Source organism: Primulina eburnea, chromosome 12, assembly GCF_022965805.1.
Source record: "Primulina eburnea isolate SZY01 chromosome 12, ASM2296580v1, whole genome shotgun sequence".
NCBI classification, from domain to species: Eukaryota; Viridiplantae; Streptophyta; class Magnoliopsida; order Lamiales; family Gesneriaceae; genus Primulina; species Primulina eburnea.
The window spans coordinates 9,069,275-9,086,281 of record NC_133112.1 but is presented as its reverse complement, the minus strand read 5'-3'; the positions used below and the strand labels follow the sequence as shown (position 1 = coordinate 9,086,281).

The following is a 17,007-nucleotide window of genomic DNA, read 5'->3' as shown; positions in this document are numbered from 1 at the left end:
CGTCTAGAGAAACATAGGGTAACCTATGACGCTTAACAAATCGTGCAGAAATGAAGGAATGAGAGGCTCCTGTATCAATAAGAACAAAAGCAGGAATACCGCATAAATGAAAAGTACCTGCTATGACTCTCTCCGTCTCATCTGCAGCCTGATCCTGGTTCAGCGCAAAAACCTGACCTTGGGCACGAGGTCGAAGATTCGAACTACCCACTGCCTGACCCTGCCTCCTCTGCTGAACAGTCGTCTGAGATCCAGAACCGGATCCTGCTCTACCTCGCAACTGAGGACAATTCTTCTTAATATGCCCCATCTCTCCGCACTGATAACAAGCTCCTGCGGCTACTCGGCATTGCTCCGATGGATGGTTCTTCCCACAATGCGCACAAGACTCCTTCTTCTTACCAAAGCGGAAAACACCACTAGATCGAGATCCAGATCCAGAAGAAGATGAACCAGATTTCTTGAATGACTGAGATCGAGGCCTCAAAGTACTCGGAGGTCTAGAAGAAGAAAGAATAGCCCTACCACGCTGGAGACTGATCTCTGCCTGGCGACACCGGTTCACTAACCCATCATAAGAAGTAGGATTATCACAGACAGTGACTCGATCAAAGATCTCCTGATTAAGGCCCTGGAGGAAATGATCATACTTGGCCTCAGAACTGCCACTGATATGAGGAGCGAAGGGTAACAACTCAAAGAAATTCTGCTGATACTCATCAACAGACATACTCCCCTGCTTAAGGTTCAGGAGCTCAATCGTCTTGGCCTGGCGAAGGGCTGGAGGAAAGTACAGCTGCATGAACGCTGCACGGAAATCGACCCAAGTCGCTCTACCCTGCGACTGAACTATCGGCGCAGAAGTTGATCGCCACCACCTGCGAGCACGGCCCTCGAGAAGAAAACTAAGGGTCTCCATCTTCTGCTCATCGGTGCATTGGAATGCGCGGAAACAACTCTCCATGCGCTCTAACCAATCCTCCGCATCATCGGGAGTCTCACCGCCAACTAAAGGCTTAGGCCCCATCTGCATGAAACGATGCATATCGAAACGCCTAGGACCATCCCGACGATGACGATGCTCACGATGACGTCTAAGATCGTCCTGGTCACCCCATCGACCTACACTCCCCTGACTACTCCCGTCATCAAAATGGTCAGCCATCGCTACAAGATAGAATAGGGAAAATGGTAAAATGGTCAACGGAAATCCCAAAACAGAATCTATATCCCAAAATCATACGCATGCTCTGATACCATAAATGTAGTGACCCGTTCCAGAATCACCTACTAATCAAAAACTAAGCATGCAATTAACCTAATTAATTATAATCAGAGATAACAGCGGAAATATGGCCAACAACAATAGTTATACAACCCAATCGAAATCGAAGTCTAGACTAACTCAAAATGAAATATCCAGTACAACCATATCGAATCAAATGGAAAACTAAACCAACCAGCTACTCAACGTCCTCCTCCTGCTCCTCCTGAGCCATCCAACCTGAGGCCTGCCCCGTGGGAATGGGGTGTCCAAGAATAAACAAAACCGAGGACGTGAGCGATAAGAACGCCCAGTACAAAAGTATGAGTATACAAACCTATATGAAATGCACATGCTATGATATGATACCAGGGTAGTCAAGAAACAGGAATCACAAAGGATCTCAAAATGCTCAGTCTAGAGGCGCCAAGTGGATAGTGCCGCGCGGTCCAACCTCTGGGTCACTGCATCCACTACAAGACAGACGTGGACCTAAAATGTCCCGGACCACCGAAGCCCTCCCGACCCGTCGGCCACTGTGTACTCTCGGTGTCCATGCGTCCACAAGACAGGGCTGAGCGGCCCCAAGATATAGCTTATCTCGAAAGAGATACAGCTCAACAGTAAAGGCTATCTCGAAGGAGATACGGCTCAACATGATATGCAATATGCATCATAACTCGTGACATAATAGCATGCATCATATGACATATAACAATGCAGCAAATACTCATGCAACACATATATGAATGTATACTCAACCAGGATATCTCGGATAGTACTTTCGTACCTCTAACACAGCAAGTCTAGCCTTACGCAACACCGCTAATCAGGTCTAGCACAAGCCTACGCATCAAAAGCATACTCAATCAATACTACCATGCTCGACTAGCAAAACCAGTACTCCCTAGTACTACCAAAGGTTTAGGGTTTACCTTCGTCCGTCGACAGCCCTTTGATGTCGATTGCCTTGAAACTCAGGCGCCGCTACGCTACTACTCCTGGCAGCTCTTGGCTATCGCTCGACCAACAACTAACTCTAGAAACCTTCCAAATCCTCTCAACTATGAGGCAAAATCATGAATTGGCAAGTCACAAATGAGAAATCCGAGCACTATTTATAGGCCATGTTCGGATCCTCCGAACAACACGTCGGAACGTCCGAACGCTACGTGTCCATTGGCTCTTGACAGCTCATGATCGGATCCTCCGATCATACACTTCGGACCGTCCGAACATGCATGGAAAAATGACGTGTCGATCAACACTTGACACCTATGATCGGATTCACCGAACTACACTTCGGATCGTCCGAACTCTTCGGTGCTTCCGAACCCTCTTCGGTCCGTCCGATCATGACCATAGCCAAAATTACACCTTAAACCTTCTTAATCACCATTACTCCGTTAATTACCCAATTTGGAATTCGGGCTACTACATGCAAGCTGAGTCTTTAGACTCGCTAGATTTGATTGATGCAAATGTCATTGTCGAGGAGGCTGGAGGTGATGACTAGACTGTAGGAAGTGTACGCCTAATGACCTTGCAATTTATGAGTTTTAGGCGTGTTAAAAATAATTTAATACTGCGATTTATTTTATTGCATTTTTTGTTGGGAAACAAATTATATATTTGGGTGTCATAAAATATTTTGTGGATGTCGACATAGATCATTTTTACGCATCGAAATAATAAATATTTGAATTATTTTTTTTTATTTCGAACTTTTATGTTTTAATATTGAGAATTTTCGAAAACTATGTATAGGTGATGCTGCAAAACTTTTCGTGTGACCTACCATGGTACCCATCAGCAGCCACAGTAGTCCCCCAAAATAAAATATTTAAATTAGGATTCTAGTATGAAAATAGTTCAACAATAACAACAATAAACATAATCATGCATAAACATATATAACATGAATTGTGTTATGCATGAAACATGGCTCAATAATAACAGGAGAAATACGAGCCAATAAACGGTACGATAATAATAGAAGTAATACCCGAGCAACAACACACAAGGAGCTACATCTTTATGCAGCTAAACCGCTCTACCAAGCATGTGAGGTATTTTGTGCTCTGCCTAATAATGACTTATTATTCGGCCTCCATACAGCTGATAACAATACAACAGGAAGGCACAATCAAACAACTATGATGTCAACATTTCAAATGTATATCACAGAGAAAATGCATCAAGAAATAGACAATCATAATTTCGATATCAAAGATAACTCGACTCAAAAGCCGCCAACTGATTCCGAAATAACCACGTGTGTCAGGAATACAATATAACAAGAGGGACGGATCACACTATTCAGAAAACCACTGCATGCATACAAGAAATGTTCAGAAAACTAATTGTTACTGATGTGTGCTACAAAACCAGACTATGGCCACTCCACCACACCCACGAAACAAAGGCCAACGAATGGCCGAATAATACCAAATCCACAATTTCCCACAACAACCAAGCGTCAAAATAATGGGCCCAACTACTCTGATGAACCAATTGTCCAGACCTTAGTTTCTCGAACATGGAGAGAAGTAGAGAATACACACTCGTCCTTCATACACACACAAAGTCATCATACAAAGCAGGAAAGAAAATTCCAAGTCAATCAAGACGACCAACAACATTCAACATTCAAGGAGCCGAGAAACACTAAATAAAGCTCAAGAAAAGGAAAGAGAAAATACCCATGGTAGTGGAGGGCAAAATCAGTTGCACCAAGAACTCCACGGAAGCCGTTGCGACCACAGTTGGGATCGAAGATTGCATGGAAGGAACAGAGGCAGCCGGGGGAGCGTTGAAAATCGCCATGGCCATCGTTGGGTGGTGACTCGAGCCGAGAAGGGCAGTCGCCCTTACAAAGGGGGGACTGACTAAAACCCGAAGGCACGCCTGTTGAAGACCCAGAGGCGACGGAAAAGGAGTTGGGACCGATAATAGAGCCGGCGACGCGACGGGAAACGAGGCAACAACGGTGGCTTGGACGGGGGCGGCGCCCACGACGCTGGATTCAGGAAGGTGCGCTGAGGTAGAGTCTTGGGTCATACCATGTCTTCAGGCGACAAAGGCGATGGAAGCAGAGAACGAGCGGGAAGAGCAAGGGACGACGGTCCTCCACACTAGCAGCGAAGAGCAATCAGACGAAGGGGCGGGGAGGAAATGAAGAAAGCGGGCTACAGAGTTTGAATTGAAGAATGAATAAAGTAAACACAATTGTGTAAAAGTTCAATACGAATCGGGCTTGGGTGCTTGGCCCACTGCTACAAGTCCAATTCACAAAAAATGATTGTGGGCTTCTATAAATGGATGAGTTGGAATTGGGCTAAATAACAAGCATTTTTTGCCCAATGGGTCAATGCTTGCAAGGGCATTTGTTTGGGCTAAAATAATTAATGATGAGAGCCCAATTTAATTAGCAGATCAAATTAAATTAGAGAGATTCAATCAAATTACTCAAGCCCATCAAAAGTAGCAGATCAAGCCCTAACAATTTGAAATGATCACGAAGCGCAGAAGAAGGAGAAGATCGTGGCATGGAAGGGAGAAATCTTGGAATGAAAAGCGGAAGAACATGGATTATGGGAGAGTGGAGAAGAACCGCACAGGCGATAGTAAGAAAAGGGACTTCGGCAAACACGTAAAGGACACACAACTTGCGCAAAAATCTACAAATACTCTCTGCTAAATTTCAATCTTCAATCACTAGTTTTAAGCGTTCGACACACCCGCAAATCAAATATTGTACAAATAATTATGTAAAGCTATACTTTCTGCGTCCCCGGGTCGTGGCCATACCCTAGGGGAATGCTATGAGTAAGATGACTAAAAACAAGAATGAATAGTTTTCTGAATGCAATTTCTGTAATGCCCGAAATTTTAGTTTAATACTTTTGAGTTATCTCATATTATGAATAAGGGAATGAAAGAACAGACACGGAGAAGCGATGTTGCAATTTGAGTTTAGTTGCAAAGTATAATGTTGGAGGAGAAAGACCAGCGCACCCGCGGTGGTTCTTCTGAAATTTTGGAGGTGGTACAGTAGAGTCAGTGTACCCGCGCCATAAAAGTGAACTTACCCACGGTGTTGGTACAGTAGAGTCACCGCAACCGCGGTCAAAAATGCAACGCACCCGCAGTCGTGCCTTCTGAAATTATGGAAGTGATCCAATACGCTCAGCGCACCCGCACCCGCGGTGCAGAGTGACCGCACCCGCGGTATGACGTGCAGAATAAATAATGAAACATGTGTCTTCACCATGCAAGATATATATATGAATTGTCATAATCTCCTTCATTTCAGCAGCCAAGGACCGAGAGCAAATTCAGAAATTCCTCCAAACTTCATTCCAACTTAGATATTTAATTGTGAAGAATCTAACCATCCGAATTTTTATCCGAGTTCATATTTGTACTCCTCTCATCACCGGCTACAAAAGGATGTAAGTTTTATTCCGTTTCAGCATGTTTCGAACTTGATGTATGGGAGAAAGTATGATTTGAACTCTAAAATATGTTCTTGAGATTACGAGATACGTATATTCGAAACCGGATCGAAGAAATGTTATCGTATATGATTATTACGATGTTCCAGCATATATGTGTATGAGATTATGTAGATTTCAGCATAGTAGATGTATTATGATGAGAATTAGGAGCTATTGTTATTGATTATTAATGTTTGAGTTGACCGGTATCGTGAGATTACGCCGTTATGCCATCGAAATGTACCGAGATTGAATTTTGATCTGTAGGTGTATTCCTTTGAGTTGGAGATTGATATGGTACATGTCATAAATATCATTTCAGATTGTATTGACAGAGTTGATATCGAGATTGCAAGACTTCGACTTGTTCAAACCGAGACTTCGACGAGAAAGGTATAATTCAATGTTGATTGGGGAGATATAACTCGAATCAGATCGGGTTTGAGTTTCCCATAAATCACATACTAGATTTCTATACCTTGTTATGGTGTGCTTTATATTGATTTATATACAAGCATTGAGATAGGAGAGTCACTGGTAGATATGCCAAGTTTCTAGACGTTCGGTGGTATCGAGGCATAGGAGAAGATCGACTCCGATTGTAGATATTCGATACTGACAGGGCTGAAGTCTAGGAATAAGACGTACCGCCACCCCGATTGGGAGAGTAGGTGGGAGACTTGTTACGTCTTATTCACACCGGGATCCCTAGACTTAGATATAAGTCGAGTCAAAGAATAAGAGTCAAAGATTGTTTTATCTGTCTTCACTAATGTGTCATGATTACTGATTCATGTATTATGATTTTGTATTTAATTGCATGATATGCATGTGTACATGTTTTATACTGGGATCTGTTTTCACCGGAGTTTCCGGCTGTTGTTGTGTCTGTATGTGTACATGACAACAGGTGGGACAGGATCAGGGTCGAGACAAAAATGAGAGATCGAGATAGCGTAGTGATCACGGGCGTAGAAGATGGACTAGTAATTTTTACATTTGATATGTAATGTGTTTCAAATACTAGTTTGTTTAAGTATGTAATGAAACAAGACATGTACCTGCTTTGTTGAAAATAAAATAAAGGTATCATTTGTGTATGATTTATATACACTTGTTTATGTTATTAAAAGAAATTTTTTTTATGACCCACATTTTCTAGCAAATATCCAATTAATCTCAAAGATAGTCGAGTTAGAGCCCGGGTCCCCACAATTTCATGGATTATAAGGTTGATCATGCCGGAGTTTAAACAAATCTGTTTTCATTTTGAAGGTTATCAAAATCATCGCACCTCTCCCATCTATTCTACAGACGCAAAAAGAATCCAAAGAAGCAGATGGTATGTGAAAGATACTCTATTTTACATGAGTAATTCATTTGAAGCAAATTTGTGAAAGATTTTGCCATAAATTTTCTTTTCGGTTTTCATTGTCAAATGTGTAGATCGAGCTAAATTCATTGTTTTTGCACTAAATATCCATTGAATTTTCTAGCTATTATGTTTGATGGATAAATAGAGTAGCCGTGTAGGTAATAATCAATATTTTTTCCCAATTATTAAAAAAGCATAATCGAAGTGATAATAATGCCATTTCCATTTTAATTATTATATTTTTTTATATAAAAAACCCTCAATTCAATATCGGTTAATATTCCAACAATATAGCAAATTAAGAGATATGAGACTGTTATTATTTTTATTTGGATGAATTTTTTTTTTTAAAAAAGGTATGATTATTTAATTAGATAGAAAATTCAATTAGAAGTGATGAAACATTTAATTAAGTTTATAATATTCTCATAACAAAAAATATATAAAAGAGAAAAAAAACTTACAATCTTCACTCTATCTATTTCTATGCACAACATTTGGTATTGTATATTGTATATTGTATAGTCGTTGGATTGTGTGGAAGAAACATAAAATCATATTCAAATTCCTGTATTTTATGATATACAGAAATCCATGTATAGAGAATAGAAGACAAATATAAGAGATAAACAAGTTTCTTGTGAGACATGACGATATAATTTAAAAATAATATATTTATATGAAAAATAATATTTTTTATAAATTGAATTAATAAAACCTTCTCAAGTTTTTACTTTACAAGTGATTAGGGGTGAGAAAAAATATCGAAATATCGAAAATAATTTTTTATTATTTTTTTTTAAATTTAAGTTCGGTATACCGACAAAATTTTCGGTTTCGGTACGATATCGTTATAAACTTTTTTCATACCGAAAATTCGATATACTGAATATGCGGTATACCGAATTTTCGATATCGATATCCATATATTTTCGATACGATATACCGTACCATACTCACCCTAGAAGAGATACTGATTTGTCAATGATAAACAACATAAGCGTTGACAATGGACATTTGCAAAATTAATTTTATTTATTTATTTTTGGAAGAAATATTTCACCGGCAGCTGTGTTCCTGTTACGCGTAGTCGAAAAATGAAACTCAGAAAATTTGCATTCCTCCCAATTTTATCGGTATTTTCTTTGACGGGATTTGTTTATTACGTGATAATATTTAAAATTATTCAAGAATGGTTGGGGTTATGGAGCTCATCTGGTTTGCTAAACGCTCTGATCTTCACTTTCTTGGCCGCTCTTTGCCTTTTTTCTTTCGTTTCCTGCGTTCTCACGGACCCGGGTGGAGTCCCAGCTGGTTACGTCCCTGATGTTGAGGAAGATCAAGTCCCGGATCAAGAATTCAAGAAAAGCGTGAGTTTTGTTAAAACTTTCTTCGTTTTGGGAAGAGCTTTTTTTGGTGAAAAGATGAAATCTTGATGAGACCCGTATAGTTTTGATGCTTTAGAATTTCTGACCAGCTTATTTTGCAATTAATTGAAAATTTTGATGTATTTGTTTGGTCATTTATGAATCATTTTTAATTGGGTGTGGTGAATGAAGGATGAACTGGGGATGGAACTGTGAGTTGAATTGATGTGTGTTGGGATTGTGGGTGCATAAACTATTACATTAGGGTGCAATTGTTGGATTGGATTTGGAACCTAAGGCCACTTTGACTCTTTGGACAAAAAAGGGAAATGAGTAGTTGAAATCCAATTTTTTAGGATAATGGATTCGAACTAAACTAATTTTGTTGGATTTGGAATTAACTCCTAACCTTTGTCTTTTGAAATTTCTTGCATCTTCGTTTCCTTTTTAGTCCCAAATCCAGATGTGAAAAATGATGAGGTGGGTAATTTCTCATTGCCTCCACTTTCCCGATTCGTCCTCACGAGCATAATTTTAATTTTATAAATAAGCGTATCACCAATGAAATTTAATGCTATAATCGTGCACAAAATATTCGCCCTTCGGAAAAAAAAAGGTGCTTTGTGGCCATTTATTTGATATAAATGTTCTAGGTTTGTATCATGGCATATTATTTGTTATTTTAGATCAGCGTAATGTTTGTTTAGCTATATGTGAACTGACTTGTTCGGAAATTTTTAGTATGTATGCATATTTTTTCCATCATTGAATGATATATGTTTCAACTTATCTAAATATTTTTTGCACATTCTCCATCACAATAATATTTTGTATCTTCCTTTCAAGATTGTAAATGTATTCTGCCCAAATTAAAGAAATCTATGCTATCTTGAGTCAAACATGATTAGTACTAGGTTTAATTTAAAAATATATGAATTACAATGTACAAGTCTTCTATAAACTTTAGGTTATAGATTTTTGGAGCAAATAATTATCTTTTATGTGGGCAAACAGATCTTTAAGTTCAATTCCCTCAAATTTAAACACACATGTATTTCTTTTCTTGGATGTGGGCTGAAACTAGATTACTTCATGGATTCATGGCTTTAGGGCGTGCATCCTAGACGCTGTGACAAGTGTTCTGCCTTCAAACCTACCCGGGCTCATCATTGCCGTGTCTGCCGAAGATGTATTCTGAGAATGGTGGGTGCTCTTCCACAGATTTTTGTATGGATAACATGGATATGTGATTTCATACGTCTCAGAGTTTATTAAATCTTCCAACATTTCTGTGGATCAGGATCACCACTGTGTCTGGATAAATAATTGTGTGGGCCACAGAAACTACAAGTCTTTCTTCACTTTAGTTTTCTACTCAACATTGGCCAGCACTTATTCAGCAGTAAGCAAAATCTGTTACCTTCCGTGTGTACTTTCCTGTCCTTTTTATTTGCTGTTTATTGATGTTTTGTGTATTCTTAGATCACTGTCATAAGTTGTGCGCTTCATAAAGATATGGACTCCTCAGGAGGCTATTCTCTCAAGAACTTTTGTGTGAGTGTTCAGTAAACCCATCGGTAAACTATTCATTATCTCTATTATTTCTATTAAGTTTGCATAGAGAACACAAGCAGTTCGTTGATTTCACTTCCAAAGTGATGTTTTTTTCTGGACTGCATTGTAAATAATTCTTTAGGCAGCATCTGATTAAATTTTATGTTTCAGGTTGCTTGCGGAGTTATCACTGTGGGTTTAAGTGTGATTCTAGGAAGCCTCTTGGTCTGGCATATATACCTCATTACTCATAATCTGACAACTATAGAGGTATGAAGCATGTCTTGTATATTTGAGTCGGCTCCTTCACAAATATTTCTGCCTCTGTCTTCGCTTTTGGATTAACTTCATTACCATATTCTGATTATTTAGTCTGAAACTGCAATCTGATGGTGAACTTCTGTTTAGTACCATGAAGGAAAACGATCTGCATGGCTGGCAAGGAAATCAGGGCTAACATATCGCCATCCTTTTGATGTTGGTGCTTATAAAAACATCACTTTGGTATCCCTCTGTCTCTTGTTGTATGTATGTTGTAAGAAATTTAATAATTGTTTTGATCCACATTTCGATGAGATAGTCAAACAGAGAGTAATAATTGTTTCCTTGGTAACCATCGATGATTTTTTTGTGTTCTTTACATCTTTGTTCAACAAAATCTATTTTCCAGACATGGACAAGATGTGATTATGCCTCTTTTTTATGCTTAGATCCTGGGACCAAGCACGTTGAAATGGATGTGGCCGACGGCGAATAGTCATATTAGAGATGGACTCAGCTTTCGGGTTGCACGTGATAATGATAGCTCGTAACTACTGTCACTCTCTCCTACAAAAATTTCTGGTATTCCTCCGAGTATTCCTTACAAAATGTGTGTTGTAATTGATCTTCTTATGCTTAAAGGGTAAGCCACTGAGAATTGTGGTGATTTTAGCTATTGTGATTTTCAAATCCATGGCGCGAATCCACGGTGTGTTTTTTGTCAAAAGATGAACTCGTGTATTCCCAATTCATATTCTTTGCCTAATACATTTTTAGTACATTTGGACGGTATTCTCAATCGACTCTAATCCGTTACTCGCTCTCCAAGATTGTCAAGAACTTGAGCTTTCATTTGACGGTAGACCTTTATTCATCAAATATGATTTTTGAGATGTGTAAAAAGCTTGGATACCTGAGTTTACTAAAAAATTGATTATCGAGACGGTCAAAAACCACGGATACCTTAGTTTTGCTTGGATACCTAATATACCCAAAGACTGATTTTCGAGAATTTGAGCTTTTGTTTGAATGATGTGTTGGAGTATCGTTTTTTCATACCCAGAAGTAGCCGAGGTTAAAAATTTTGTGTTTTAACAACCAAAATTCTTTTGGGCTATTATTGATTCAATTAATCATTCATAGGATATTTAATTTAATTTACCTTTACGTTTGAAACATTAATTTCAACTATCTTGTTGTTTAGAAAATAATAGTTCTTCTTGTATATCATTACGAATGATCAAATGAATTTTTTCATTCTTCAATCGTCTAATTAGGTTAACGATCGAAGATTGCATCATTTGTATAGATCACACTAAAAATTTATACGAAATTATGTGTCGCAATTAGAACCTTGGAATTTCGCAACTCCGACAGTGGTGTACGGCGGTGGGCAATGGCGGCATACGGGGGGGCTGTGGGAAGAACTTGGTCGTGAGCCCTTGATGCACAAGGTAGTGATCGACTTTTTGATGTGTGAGGAGAGAGTTTTTAACATTTGATGTGTATATTGCGTTGTCTTGTATGTCTTGATTACGTATATCAATAATATCAAAATTTTATCATAGTCTAACCAAGAATCTTCTTTCATAAAACTCTCAAGTTTTTATCCCTTGGGCTCCAATGTGTTATTAACTATGTAGTATTTGTCAACTTTTGACAATACAATTAATAGTTAAATAATTATCATTTTTTTTATGAAATGTTATAATTTAATTAAACAACTAAGATTATTCTATAATAATTTCATATGATAGTCAAAATTACTCGATTATCAGCACGTTCCAAATACACTAATTAAATAATTGCGAAATCATTATTTGCCAGCGGCTTATTTTGAGAATCCGTCACTAACTTTTGCAGTAGCAGTCAAGATAATGATGTGAATCTGGTTATGCATGAACGGCGAACATGAACTAAACCCATTTGCACCTTCAATTCAATGAACATCAAGAATTCTCGTGACCATCGATCTTTAACTTTGAAAAAATAAACGTGATATTCATACTTAAACGACGTTGTTTAGTAACAAAATAACACAAATAATAACAATAGATCTCAACTGAACTTTAAAAGAATTCATCTTTTATGATCCTCGTAAAGAACAATCGACAAATACCACAACATATGAACTTTGATAAATTTGATTTTGAAAAACACACAAACCCCACTTAGTGGTCGGTCCGCTAGTTCACGCAAATCCGAAGAAGTTATCCCAGACGAGCCACATGCAGGGAAACTTGCACATGTGGTTCTGACCGGGCTTTCCTGAGGTATCTAATAACCTTACTTCTGCTCGCCACTGGTGCACCTCTCCTAACTATTGCCTATTTATTCTGGAATAATCTTTTTAGGAGGAACAATTTTACCCCGGGTAGATTTCTATTCCGCATGGATCAGCAAGTTCATCTTCCCTTTGTGCCCCCTACTACCGAATAGGGAGAAATCGACCTAAAAATCACCATGGTCGACCCAGAAATCACCAGGGTCGACTCAAAAACTGACCAAAAACAAAATTCCATCATAAATACTTAAATCGAAATTAAAAAGATCAATACAATATCCAATAATTAAAAGATAATACAATGTCCAATGATTATCATACATATTACATGCAAAAAATATTTGAACTCAGATACAAGTCTATCATCTAAATTTAATACTATATGATCACTGTCCTTAGATAAGGCATATCCAGCAGCAGCTAAGACAAATGCTCCTGAATCCTCACGGTACAATTAAAAAAAGTACTAAGTTATTATTATTTTTTGTATAAAAAGTAATAAAATTATTAGTCATATGTCAATGCTAGACATATTACACATTAGAGATAAGACAATGTATTGTTTAATCTTAGCTCTGAATTCATCATATCGCTTTATATTCCATGGCCTCTCAGGTTGTGGATTGTTCCTAACAAGGAATAGCAGACGAGCAGTGTTGATAAGTATAGACTCTATGTCCTCATTCAGAGCTTTGTAGTTAGGGTCGTGCTTTCGCTGCAAGTCAAATATAATGCACTTATTAACCCCTGCCACAATTTTGAGCAAAAACTAGAACCCACAAATTTTATCAAAAACAAGCACTGACTTTGGTCGACCCAAGCAAAATGTTGGGTAATTGGTCGAGAAAAATGTTATTAAAATAACATTTTGGTCGACCCAGTCGATCGCTTGGTCGGGTCGACCCTTTCTTCTTCAAGCGAGTCTAATAAACAGAAGCAATAAATCAAAATAAACATTAATATTACCAGATTTTTGTCAGTCATTTGTCCGATTGAGTTTGCTTATATTGGAAGGGATCTGCCAGACGATTTGTATTGAGAATCGTCGTCTGAAAAGAAATAGAAGAGGGTCGATGTAAGATAAACCTAGTTTGGAGTCGATTGAATGAGATGTATAGATTTAATGTTAATGGTTTAAGTTAAGGCAAAAAATTTTGTGAGACGGTCTTACGGGTCATATTTTGTAAGATGGATATCTTATTTGGGTCATCTATGAAAAATATTACTTTTTATGTTAATGCATTATTTTTTTATTGTGAATATAGTTAGAAATATTACTTTTTATGTTAAGAGCATTATTTTTTATTTTGAATATTGATAGGATTGACCGATCTTACAAATAAAGATTCGTGAGGCCGTTTAATAAGAAACATATTTGTAGGTTAATGGTATATTTACATTTAAACACATGAACATTTATTTGTAGATTTTTTTAAAATAAGTCACAGTACTCCCTTTTCCCTACATTTCATTTTGTGTCAGTAGCTTAGGGTTAATTAGTGGGTTGTGTTGATGGCGATGAGATCTGTGATTACACGCAGTGGAGTTCGTGGTTTAATGGAAGGCAGCCGGGGAACATGGGCTCTCGGGCCGCGCTATTTCAGTGATGGCAAAGGCCGTGTACTCAGTGAGGAAGAACGCGCCCAGGAGACCGTCTACATTCAGGTTATTTTTCTTTTCTTTTCACAGTTCATGTAGCAGACTTTTGAAACGACATTTATGTTGTTGGGTTTTATGTGAAAGAGAATGGAGAGGGAGAGAGCGGAAAAGTTGAAGAGGAAGGCTGAGCTTGAGAAAGCTGAGAAGGAGAAAGCTGGCAAGGTAATTAATCTGTAAAGATCTGTGGAGGATGCTATCTTCTGATTCTTTTCACAGTTTATGTCCCATTTTTTTGTGGATAAGGATGATTGTACAGGCGATCGAGATTTTGTGTATGTTATTAAAAATTGTTTGTCTGAAAATATTGTTACTGATTGAGTCTTTGAGACTAGGTATGATGTGCTCGTTTTCAGGAGTCTTTGAGTCATGGTTTGGATATAAAAATCGTAAATTTGTAAATTCTGGGTTGTGATTATGAATCATAAAATTTTGAATCTTTAGTTTTAAACCCATGATCACCTCTTGATGTTGAGGTTTGGTGACTTTAAAACATCATTACCTCATATAATCACAAATCATAAATCGAATGGTAAAACCACTCATAAATATTTAACAATCATACCATGAATCAATAATAAAATGAGGCTGTTAGTTATTTGGCGAAAATTCGACAAAATTGGCAATTTTAAAGCTTAGTTCCCCTATAGTAGTAGGAGCTGAGGGTTGTTCTCCGAGTAACATAAGATTGTATAAATGATAAAGAACTTTTTACCCAGTTGCCAGATAGGGATTTAGATTTATTGACCATATAGCATTAAAAGATACTTTGAAAGGAGAAATGATGCGATGACTTGAGCAAATGCTGTGTAGTAGATCAACGTGTTTCAAGCAGTGATGTTTGTTTTATCTGCATCATGAACATCAGTCAGCCAGAATTACCGATTTGCTTCTTCCGACATGAACCCGATGAGTGTTGGTTGCTTAAGTTGCTGCCTTGTTGACGTATTTCTAACTTCCATGTTATCATGTTGTTCATCTTTACGAAGTCAATTTAGTTGGTTTACTCGTCTTTTACCAGATTGCTGAAGAACAGACTCAAAAAAGCTGAAGTGTGGGTACCCTGCTCTGTAAAGACTTGTGATCTTCTGGTTTCTAGCCTATGGAGAAAATAAATGTTACCCGTCTAGCAGTTGGTTCTTGTACAGAGTACTTGTCAATGATTTATGATCTGTTTGCTTTTTATTGGGCTTGTTCAACAGGCTCCAACCAAGTTGAAGAAAAAATGGGAACTTAAAAGGCCCTCTTTAAATCTGTTTTTCGTTGTCTCTCATTGCCAGCCTCACCAACATTCTGTCGTCAATTTACTCCCACTTTCTTAATGTGATGACACTCTTGAATGTGTCTTCGTGGTCAGAGATGTAATCGAGCTAAGACGATTCATAATTCAGCCGAACTTGAGTTTTATTCAACGAATATATTTATCACTTTGTTCTTAAACGAGCTTAATAAATATATGGTATAAATTTAAACATTCATTAAATTTATTAAAAACTAAATTATCCATATAAAAAATATAATAATCTTATTAAGATTTGTAATTTTATTCAAATAATAAATTAATAAATTTTTTTTATATATTTTTTAAAATCAATAAATCAATATCAAAACATTATTATTTTTATTTAAGAGCTGATTCATTACCCTATCGACAACTATGTTCGTTAGTTAACGACCCAATGTTATAAAATTTGAGTTTGATCCGTTTATTTTAACGGGCTTTTATTTAATCGATTTTTTTATCAAAATGTTTTCATATAGTTTGTGGGGCCCTTAGCTCATAATCGTTATTACAATGCAATTTGATTAGGGTTAATTAATTACAGCGGAAAACGAGTTTAAATTTTCTTTACAATGAGCCCAAGTCATTTTATTTTAATACTAAAAATAGTATCTCATCTCACGTCATAATCATGCCCACACGTAATCACAACCAATCACATACAAACGTCTCATATCCTCGAGACATGCCCCGGTATATAGATATATATATATATACTGGGAACAAGACATAAACATAAACCTCAACCCAAGCTGTGGCTCCCACCAGAAGTACCCTCTCCGATCTCCTGATATCCTGGAATACCTGCCATTGTCCACACACAAAGACAACAACAGCCCCCCTTGGGGGTGAGCAAAGCTCCGTATGGAACAACCAATCATATATACCACAGATATCTAAACAATGATATATGGTATGCAATGCATGTATGTCGTGGAGGTATCAGGTCAAATGCCCATCCACTGAGGACATGTCAGAATCAATCGAATCGCTATCAAATCAAATCAATGCTCGAGCTGGCACACCGGCCGATATGGGAATACACGTATGATAGCGTCGGCAAAGCGCCATCAAATCCAACATCTCATATCCAATCATATGGGGCCACAATTATCTATGCTTTACGGGTCATATAATACCAGCATAGCGATTGTGTTCACAAACCCCGGAATCCAATCTCATCATATCAGGGTATCCAAAGCTCATAGCTCAACGTGCATGTCATGTATCGATGTATGTATAAAATGACGTGTGTTAACAAAACATTTATTTTATACATCGATATTCAAATCATAATGTCATGTATGCCACATCAAATCAACAAATAGGCATATAGACACGTATTCCAATCCAATCAATCCAATCATATATCATATAATACAGATACATGTCGTATGTTACCCGGTCGCAACTTACCTCAATTCTTCGTTTCCAGTTGATGTAGCCTGAAGATATTGATATTATA

The 17,007-nt window shown here is 37.6% G+C and overlaps 2 protein-coding genes across 2 annotated transcripts; both read left to right on the top strand.

Moving 5' to 3' along the window:
• Window positions 1-8,170: 8,170 nt before the first annotated feature.
• LOC140808183 (probable protein S-acyltransferase 15) lies at window positions 8,171-11,121 on the top strand. Its single transcript, XM_073165241.1, has 7 exons — window positions 8,171-8,508; window positions 9,616-9,708; window positions 9,806-9,907; window positions 9,988-10,059; window positions 10,231-10,329; window positions 10,468-10,563; window positions 10,770-11,121. Exons 1-7 carry the CDS (start codon window positions 8,236-8,238, stop codon window positions 10,869-10,871), a joined length of 837 nt encoding a protein of 278 aa, XP_073021342.1. The 5' UTR covers window positions 8,171-8,235; the 3' UTR covers window positions 10,872-11,121.
• A 2,935-nt stretch (window positions 11,122-14,056) lies between these two features.
• Window positions 14,057-15,643, top strand: LOC140807397 (uncharacterized). Its single transcript, XM_073164229.1, has 3 exons — window positions 14,057-14,269; window positions 14,348-14,425; window positions 15,282-15,643. The coding sequence occupies exons 1-3, from the start codon at window positions 14,117-14,119 to the stop codon at window positions 15,309-15,311; spliced, it is 261 nt and encodes an 86-aa protein (XP_073020330.1). The 5' UTR covers window positions 14,057-14,116; the 3' UTR covers window positions 15,312-15,643.
• Window positions 15,644-17,007: the final 1,364 nt, after the last annotated feature.